Source organism: Crocodylus siamensis, chromosome 1 (assembly GCF_052110815.1).
Source record: "Crocodylus siamensis isolate JL-2025a chromosome 1, ASM5211081v1, whole genome shotgun sequence".
Taxonomy (NCBI): domain Eukaryota; kingdom Metazoa; phylum Chordata; order Crocodylia; family Crocodylidae; genus Crocodylus; species Crocodylus siamensis.
The window spans coordinates 307,614,874-307,624,775 of NC_143395.1; the positions used below are offsets into that span (position 1 = coordinate 307,614,874).

The 9,902-nt window shown below is 39.0% G+C and overlaps 1 protein-coding gene across 3 annotated transcripts in view; it reads left to right on the forward strand.

The window, feature by feature from the left end:
- Positions 1-9,686, forward strand: part of ANKRD10 (ankyrin repeat domain 10) — a 51,742-nt gene extending 42,056 nt beyond the window's left edge. For 2 of the 3 annotated variants that reach the window (XM_090022174.1, XM_090022157.1), the window contains 2 exons: positions 5,056-5,151; positions 7,987-9,686. In XM_090022174.1, the coding sequence (XP_089878300.1) occupies positions 5,056-5,151; positions 7,987-8,456 (566 nt within the window). In that variant the 3' untranslated portion in view covers positions 8,457-9,686. The remainder of the gene's footprint in view (positions 1-5,055; positions 5,152-7,986) is intronic. The other variant, XM_090022163.1, reaches the window with a different exon arrangement.
- The last annotated feature ends 216 nt before the right edge of the window (positions 9,687-9,902 follow it).

Consider the following 9,902-nt stretch of genomic DNA (forward strand, 5'->3'; position numbering starts at 1 on the left):
TGAATTGCGTCCAGTTGCTCTGCCTACTTCCTCAGCCTGTCTAGGTCAGCCTGGATCTGGTTCCTCCTCTTCAGGGTGTTAGCTACACCCCATAATTTTGTGTCATCCGTGAATTTGGACAGGGTGCTTCTCACCCCCTCATCCAGATCACTGATGAAGATGTTGAACAGCAGCGGCCCCAGAGCTGAGCCCTGAGGGATTCCACTGCCCATATCTTTCCAGATTGACACCAGCCCATCCACTACTACCCTCTTAGTGTGACCCTTGAGCCAATTTGCTACCCAGTCTACTGTGTAATCATCCAAGGCAAATCCCCTGTTTATTTATAAGGATGGTATGCAATACATTGTCAAAGGTCTTCTTGAAGTCCAGATAGATAACATCACCTCGACTCCTGCAGAAACTAGGTTAGTCAAGCAGGACCTGCTTGCTAAAAACCCATGTTGGTCACCCCTCCATATCACATTAGCCAGCAGACTCCCACAGATGTGCTCCTTGATAATTTTTTATAGGATTTTCCCAGAGGTAGAGGTACGGCTGACTGGTCTGTAGTTCTCCGGGTCCTTCTTCCTCCCCTTTTTAAAGATTGCGACAATGGTTGGCCCTCTTACAATCCTCCGGAACCTGACCTGAGCACCATAATTGCTCATATATCCTTGCCAGTGGATCAGCTGTGACCCCCGCTAATTCCTTAATTACCTGTGGGTGGAGTCCCTCCAGCCCTGGTGATTTGAATACATCCTGTCCCTCCAAGTGTCTTCTTACCATGTTGGCACTGACCATTTGGTCAGCTGATGTTCCCTTTGTTGGTGTCTGTGGTGTATGTTGAGGGTTCATCTAGACTCCTATTTAAGACGAGAGGCAAAAAACTCATTGAAGAGCTCTGCCTTTTCCTTGCTATCTGTCACTAAGCCCCCTGCCCATCCTGTATGGGTCCTATGCTACCCCACACCCTCTTTTTGCTCCCAATGTACCTAAAGAAGGACTTTTTATTGTTCTTAATCTCTGACACTAGCCTGAGTTCTAGAGTTGCCTTGGCCTTCCTGACGGACTCCCTGCAGGTGCAGGCCAAAGAAGTATACTCCTCTTTGCTAGCTACCCCCTGCTTCCATTTCCTGTACACCTCTTTTTTTGCCCTTAAGGTATCTTGGATGCCCCTGGTTAGCCAAAGGGGCTTCCTGGCCCCCTTTCCTCTGCCATGGGATTGACTCACTCGGAGCCCAAAGAATGGTTTCCTTAAGTAATGTCCACCCATCCTAGACCCCCAGTGCATCCAAGTTTTTAGCTCCTAGCACCCTGCTAACCAATCCCATGAGTCTATTAAAGTGAGTTTTTTTTAAAGTTCAGCACCTGTGCCCTGCTGAGTATAATGCCCACCCTTCGCTGGATAGTGAATTTAATCATTTGGTGATTGCTGTCCCCTAAGTTGCCTTGAATCCGCAGGTCCCCCACTAGGTCATCCCCCTGTGGCCAACACCAAGTGGAGCAAGGCGTTGCCCCTGGTGGGATATCTTACCTCCTGTGTTAGGTGGAGGTCCCGAATACAGGTTAAGAACCTGCGAGAGCGGTTAGATCTAGCTGACTGTTCCTCCCAGCATATGTCTTGGTAGTTCAGGTCCCCCATGACTACCATATCTCTAGACCTCACAGCCTCTTTGAGCTGCTTGGAAAATTCCTGGTCTATCTAGTTCATCGTTCTGGTGCAGCGGCCTGTAGTAGACCCCCGCTACCAGATCCCTTTCATCCTGAGCCCCTTGGATCCTAGCCCACAAAGTCTCTGCTTGACCACCCTCTGACCCTAATTTGATTAGGGGAGATATGTACTGTTTTTTGACAGAGAGAGCAACTCCCCCACCATTTTTCCCTACTCTGTGTCTCCTATACAACCTATAGCCCTCTATTCATACCACCCAGTCATGAGAAGAGTCCAGCCATGTTTCAGTTAGTCCCACTAGGTCAAAGTTGTTGCTTGCTAGCAAGAGCTCTAGATCCTCCTGCTTGTTTCCCATGCTTCTGGCATTTGTGTATATACACCTAATTCCCCTGGTGGCTGTCCCTGGTCCCCCCCTTAAACTGCTGTCTAATAGGATCTTTGCTACATACCTGGGCTGATCTTGTGGGTGTCTCTTGGTTCGGTGTTCCGTGGCTCACTCCGTACTCATCTTCCCCTTCCCCTGACAAACCTACTTTAAAGCCTGCGGGAGGAGATCAGCCAACCTGAAAGAGAACACACATTTACCTTTGGGGAAGAGGTGAAGCCCATCCCACCCAAGCATGTCTCTTGTTCTGAAGTATGGGTCACAATCCAAAAAGCCAAAGCCCGCCTTGAGACACCATTTCCGAAGCTGCAAGTAGACCTCCCTGATGCAAGTCTCATGGCGTCATCCACGTCTGCTCACTGGGAGAACAGATGAGACCACCTGTCCCCCTGTCTCCTTCAACTTGTCCCTCAGAGCTTTGTAGTCCTTCATCAGGCGATCTGGGCTGCTCCCAGCCGCATCAGAGAACACTTCTTTTTCAGTCTCTTTGGCGATGAAGAAATTGTCTTCATGCATTTCTTGTAAAGGATTTTAAAATATGACACTTTCTATGTTTTTCATTCAGGTGGTGAACTTTGTACCAGGTGCCATATCTCATGGCACAATTCAGACACTCAGATTCAGCCTGCGGTGAATTCGTCCCTACCAGTCCATACCACTTCCAAGAGACCTACCTTGGATAAGTGGTCTGTGTGAAAGTTTTTCACATGGACTTTCATTCCCTGAAAGTTTGCAGATACATCCTTGTGTTTAATGTTTCATATTAGCTAGTTCTAGGCAGGGTACTAATTAACATGTGGGTTTTAAGTATCAAAGTGCTTAGGGTTGGAAGGGACCTGAACAGATCATCAGGCCCGACCCCCTCCCTGGGCAGGAATGGGTGCCCGGGTCTTGTCACCCCAGCCAAATATTTGTCTAGCCTCCTTTTGAAGACCCCCAAAGTAGGAGAGAGTACCACTTCAGTTGGGAGCCCATTCCAGAGCCTGGCAGCCCTAACTATAAAGTAATGTCTCCTGATGTCCAGCCTGAACCTTCTTTCTAACAATTTGTGGCTGTTATTCCTAGTAACCCCAGGTGCTGCCTGGGGAAACAGAGCCTCTCCCAATTCCCGCTGGTCCCCCCTGGTGAGTTTGTAAATGGCCACCAAATCCCCTTCTTGTGTGGAGGCTGAATAGGTTCAGGCCCTTTAACCTCTTTGTAGGGCCTGCCCCGCTGCCTCCTGACCATGCAAGTGGCCCTCCTCTGGACCCTCTCAATGCTAGCCACATCCCTCTTGAAGTGCAGCATCCAGAACTGGATGCAGTAGTCCAACTGTGGTCTGACCAACGTTGCATAGAGGGGAAGGATCACCTCCATGGACCTGCTTGTGATGCCTCTGTAGATGCATAACAGGGTGCCGTTAGCCTTACTGACCACTTCCTTGCATTGGCGGCTCACGTCCATCCTGGAGTCAACAATTACTCCAAGATCCCTTTCTGCCATCGTGTTGACGAGAAGGGTGTTCCTCAGCCTATAGGTGTGTTGCTGATTCCTCCCTAGATGCAGCATCTTGCACTTGTCTGCATTGAATTCCATCCTATTCTCATCTGCCCACCTCTATAATTTGTCTATATCTAAAGGATCTTAAGAGTTGTCCTTGAGTTGTGTTACTCTTCCCAAGCACTGAATAAGAAATTCTCTTTTAAATTCAGACTCCACTTTGGGCCAGATATCTAGAAATTAAGGTGTTATGACACGGATAGCATAGGTCCCCTAAGCACATTAGAGATTTTCTGTGGTGCAAACTTGTAAAGAATATCAAGTCAAAAAGATGGTTCTTGCCCCAACTTTCTGCAAGTATTTTATAGCAAACCTGCTGTTTTTCACACAGCCTGCATGGAAACCTCCTTATTCTGCATGAAAACAACCCCCTCTCCCCCCAACATCTTGAATTACATGATATATCATTCATACTGTACAAAGATTAGCATACTTCCTATTCTGTGACTGCATTGCCCTCAGAGCTACAGTGGCCTACCCTCCATCCTTTCTACTTTGAAGCACAGTTACAGAGGAAGTTCTGGAAGCAGGAGAGCATTGATGAGAGCAGGCAGTTTGTACTCGATAGGGCAGGTGGATCTTGATTAATCCACCCTAGCCCATAGCAATTGCTACTGATATGTTTTAGAGACTCTTATGATAAAATGGCTAGGTACAAGACTGAAATTGTGGCTCTCTGTGGAAACTATACAGTTGGAAAACAAGCCTAAGGAAAGTTAAGCCACTCCTTTATCTTGTACTTGAATAAATTAATTATGTTTCTGTACTTACACATTTCTTCTGTGTATGCCACATAAACAAAGTAGCTATCTAATAGCAATAAACTATGGAGAACTTCAACTTGATAAGTGAGCAGCAGTGTCAGAAAATACCCTCTATATGCTGAATGATAGTTCTATAATTTGAAATGTAATGGTTCTTGATGTATGATATGATGGGACACCAGAATCCAAAATTTTACTTCACATTTAAATCTGTAGCTGTTGTAGTTAAAAAAGTTAACATTCAAAATCTAGTTGTATCTTTGTGATTTGGAGCTGGAATCCTTTTATTTGAGATGTCAGCTGCTTTCCTTGATACCAGTGTACTAACTATGAAGCCTAATGATAGGTAATTTTTAAATATTAGCTTGTTTTCCTTCTATTTTGCTTTGGCAGATGCATCAAGGTAATAACTGGTTGATGTACAGGCAGACACGTGGATAGAGAGCGGGGCCCAGCTAATTTGTCAGTTTTCTGGAGTGAAGAACAAGTGACTGAGCCTCTCCACTCTCATCTTCAGTTATTTCAAACTCAGAATATCATTCTTGCATATTTTCAAAAATATTTCATAAACATATAAATCAGTTTTCATTGTATCAATATTATTATTTTAATAACAAAAATGTGTTCTCAAATTTATTGCTTGGTTATGCCCTTTCAAATCTATGCATTAAAATAAAGCTAACACTTTTTTTCCTTTTTTCTTTTTTTATCAGCTTACAATTTTGATGGCTTATTACCAGTGGTGAATGGAGGAGTTGAGGATGATGCTGACAATATGCACGTTGATAGAGAGTTTGCTGTTGTATCAGGTGGGAGTGGACAATTTCCTGTTAACTACAACAACATTCAAATGGTTGAAGACACCAAACAGCAGGAGAATGGTTCTGTTGGACCAAAAGAGGTTGAAATTTACACAGTTTCTGCAATGCAAACTCCTTGTCGTTGCAAGAATCAATATACATTTTATTTTTAATTTAAATATAAAACAACTCTTTTTAATTTTTGCACATGGTTGTCCCCAGTTTTGAAAACAATTGTATTTCTGTAACGTCCATTAGATTGGGGTTTTAAGTAGATTATCAAAGATTAGCTGTTTCATAAAACACCGTGTAAAGGCATAAGAGAAATATTACTGATAGGTCTGAACTAAAGAGCAGTCACTGTAGCTGTTTCACTTTAATTAAAGGCTTACATTTTATGTGCCTTATCTTAGTTACTATAGTTTCAGCTTAAAAGCAAAATCAGAAGTATTTAAAAAATGGATTTCACTGGTACCAAATAGACTTAATTGCCAATAAGAAAATAGGGAAAAATAACACATTGTTTTCAAAATAACATGTGGTACCACTGACCTAGTTTCAAACTAGCTTAGCAGATGCTAAAAATAATACAGGCTTAACCAGAGTGCATTCAACATTTGTTTAAACACAGCACTATGCCTACAGGAAGCTTACTGTGAGCTATTACTGCTTTGTTTTATCTGAATAAGAGACTCTGGATGCTGCAGGACTTTGGTTGCTATTTGCAACTAAAATACTTTAGGAAACACTGCTTGGATTCTGTATCTGTCTTCATGAAAACCCATGCTGTTAGTAATAATAGTAGTAGTAAATATTTAATACTTTTAAGCTTTTTCAAGGGCTGCTCAATCAAAATACTTTTTGCTAACCTTAAAGGATATATGGCATGGTAATGAAAACTGTCTTATATCAGCTTCTTCATGCACTTGGTAGGTAAGGGACTGGGGTTACAATATGGATGCATTATTATAGTTTGAAATTAATATTTATGTTTTAAGTCATACTATGATCACATGTTTGTGCTTTATACTTTAAGTCAAATTCACCAAAGTGGATGATATTGGACAGGTATTAAAATATGTTAGGAATAAAATATCTTTTATTCAATAATCTAAAAGTAGATAGTGAAAATCCAGTGATAGTTACCAAATATATTTATGGAGAAGTAATTGGCCTCTTTTTTAATTACTATAATTGTTATAGGTAGTGATTTCCCACAAATGTCAATGTTTTATAATTGTCACTAGAACTAGTCATTATCTACTTTTGAATATTGATTAACAGTAATGGCATTTTTGTTAAACTTTACTTTGCAAAGGTAGCCAAAATAACTTATTTTAAAATAGTTAAGAATTTGCACTTTTCAGTTAATAAACACTTTAACAAATTTTTATTGTGCGTCTTCATCACTGAAGTAGTGGGTCTGATGTGTTGATTGAATATTTTTTTTAATCTAACTTCCAGTAGTACTCTACGGCTAGTAAGTTTAGTGTGGTAATTATAGGTAATATAGATATGAAACAGGAAACATTTAGTTTGCACCTAGCAAATTTCGTAGATAACTCCGTATTCACTTACTGTAAATGAAGTACCAATGTCATGTACATCCAATTATATTTATGTAAAGAACTGTTAAGGGAACCATAACCTTCTGATTCTTAGTGTGAAACAGTGGTACTTGTTACCTGACTTTTAAAAAAGATCTGATGTTTTATCTTTTGGTGAGTTACCAAAGAATTCCTAACCGCCCTGAGCTAGAAATAAAACAATAAAGATCATTTTCTGCACACAGTTCTATGCACTAATTTATACATAAACATGTGCACATGTTCAGATAAATAGAAAACAAAAGTCTTTACGTTTTTGTTGCTAATTTTTGGTCATACGTTAACATAAATGTATGTGTATATATGTTTCACTAATAGATATTTTTATGGCAGAATCAATAATTACTTTAATGCTAGTGCTTTGAATACCACTGCAAAAACGTAAGCTTGAAAATTGACTGAATTTTTTACTGCAAACAATTACTGTACTAATTACTAAATATCAGAAGAGGAGTTGCTTAAAAATAGCTGTCAGTGTGTTTTGCATGCATGTTTTTACTATTTCCTGTTACTAATCTTCTAGTCCTCTGTGCATTCTGCAGTTGCTGTTGTATGGCATTTGGCATGTGGATTGTGCAGATATTATTACAAATCTGTCATTAAATATAAACATTATTTTTCCTTTGCAGGTGAGGCACTAGCTAAATGAACTATTCTGGACTATTCTGGAATACATTTTATATTAGTTCCATAAGATTTGTTTGTATTGCTTATGTCAGAATGTACTACTTTCTGAGAACTGTCATTAAAGAGGAAGCAAATCACTGCTGTTAAAAACCCTAGCTCCCCTCACATAAAAGTCAGTTCTTGCACATACTTTTTTTTTTTTAGCCTTAACCTGGTTTAAAATTTATGCCTAAAAAGATAATTTAACAATTTTTATTTTACTCTTCAAAATATTGATTGGATTTGTATCTGCTTACCCTACACTGACCACATGCAGTTTCTTAAAATTTATTTTAACTTTATTCTGCCTTCAGAAAGATTAACATAGTTAAGTATATTAATATTTCTAATTTAGGTATGAATTCTGTTTCCAAAAATAAAATTAAAGTTGGTCTCAAATTTACTGATTATGTCAGACATCACTGTTAAATTCCTATACTGACATGGAATAAGAAGAGGAGGTTTGCACTGAGTGTTGTTTTCAGAACCCACTTACAGAAGCCTTTAAATAAGTGAACTGTAATGGAAGCATTTTGATGTATTTCAATTGAGTCTCAATTTTTGGTGACAGGTGTATTTCTTAATGCAGATATGAATAGCAGTAGTCCCATAATGAACGCATTGACAAATGGATGTGCCATCAATGGACATTTGGACTTCACCGGCACAGCACAGCTCAATGGAATGGATACCAGGCGTGACGAAAGTTTAACGTTAGTTCCTGGAATAACCTCTACCAATAGGCATAGAATTCATACCAGTAATGGCACTGAGGAACCAGAAAAAGCCCTGAATACTTCTACTGATATGTGTGGTTCCTTACATCAGAATGGAAGCCCAAGTAGCTTTGTATCTAACAGGCCCTCGTGGGTAGAAGACGTAGGAGATACTTTGCACTATGGACACTATCATGGTTTTGGGGATACTGCTGAAAGTATCCCTGAACTTAACAGTGTCCTTGAGCATTCCATTTCTGTTAAAGTTGAACAGAAATACAATAATTCTGTCCTAGGCACAATGTATCTTTATCATGGTTCCTAAATCAAGTGTTGTTTATATCAAATGCATATTGAAATTGCTACCAAATGTTTTGGGGTGATGGGAGGGGGGAGGGCAAAAAACTTGCAAAGCATTAAATTTGAAAAATGCAACCATTATTATTTTTACACTTTGTTTATATTAAAAAAGTAAACCTTTCATTTGACAGCTTTATACTAAAGTTCTAGTTTGTGGCATGTACTTGGTGATAGAAGGTGCTGTTACAATGGAAAGTTTATTCTTTGTATTTTTAAGGGATGTTCTGTTTTTGTACTTAATATTTTTATTTCCAAGCTTGTGAACACTATATTTTTCCCTTTAAAACAAAAAAACAAAAAAAACCTTTTCCATTTTATTGAAAAGTTTAAACTGAATGTTGTGCAAAAATGAGTTGTGCGATATAAATGCGCATCACTTTGAAGTAAAGATTTTTCCTCTTATCTTCTGCTGATGCTATGGTAGCAATATCAATGCCACCTGTCACTATGCAAGGTTTGAAAAGTGATTATCTTAAGGAGCTTCTCTGACTTGCTAATCTGTGTTTGTTTAATAGAACTGAACATTCATTAAGATGTTTGAGTAAAAGAAATGTTTAAAGATGTGAAGACAGTTTGAGAAATGAAGGTTTCACTAGGGTAGAATAGGAGTGCTTTTCTTTGTTGTTAGGCTCTGCATTATAGAAGTGGAAAAGTGGGTTACCTGTGTTCAGCTGCAAGGGGATGTGCCTCAGGGTTAATTCTTATTTGTGGCATTTTTATTTTGCTTCTCAACTTTAAACGTAGCTTGATATTTTATCATAGCTCACAGACTGGAGGCATGTTGGCATTGTTTTGCTTTGTATGCAGTTTAAAACCAATGTTACTTGTTAGAAATGGTTGAGTCTCTAAACATTTCAGTTTTACTGTCTTTTGATATACTTATATTTTGTCAATTTTTTTACAATTTCTTTGAAAATGTAATGCTGTGTTTTGCCAGTTAAAATAGTTTTTCTGCTGTGTTCACTGAAAATACATTGTATTTAAAGCTTATTACACAAATGGAATTCATAAAAGTGCACCCTATTAGCACTGGTTATGCAAGTTACTACTTTGGTGATTTGATGAATTAAGAACGGTGGAGAAAAAGCTAAACAAGCGAAGTCCTTGAAATTGTGGGGGACACTTGTTTGTTTGTTTGTTTAAAAGGGGACCTTTAAAAATCAGATTTAAAAATAAATAACTACATATTACCTTGTATTTGATTTCACGTTGTTTAGATACTGTACTTTCATTGGTGACATGAACAAATATTTAATTGTTTTCAAGTCAGATACCTTTAAGCCTTCTGTAAAATCCTTTTTATTTTAGTATGTAGCAGTATGAAAATGTAAACAGGCTGGTAAGTCCTCTTTGACTGAATTTTTTAAGTATTTGAAAGATATTAACACATGTTTTCTGCCATACTTGTAAA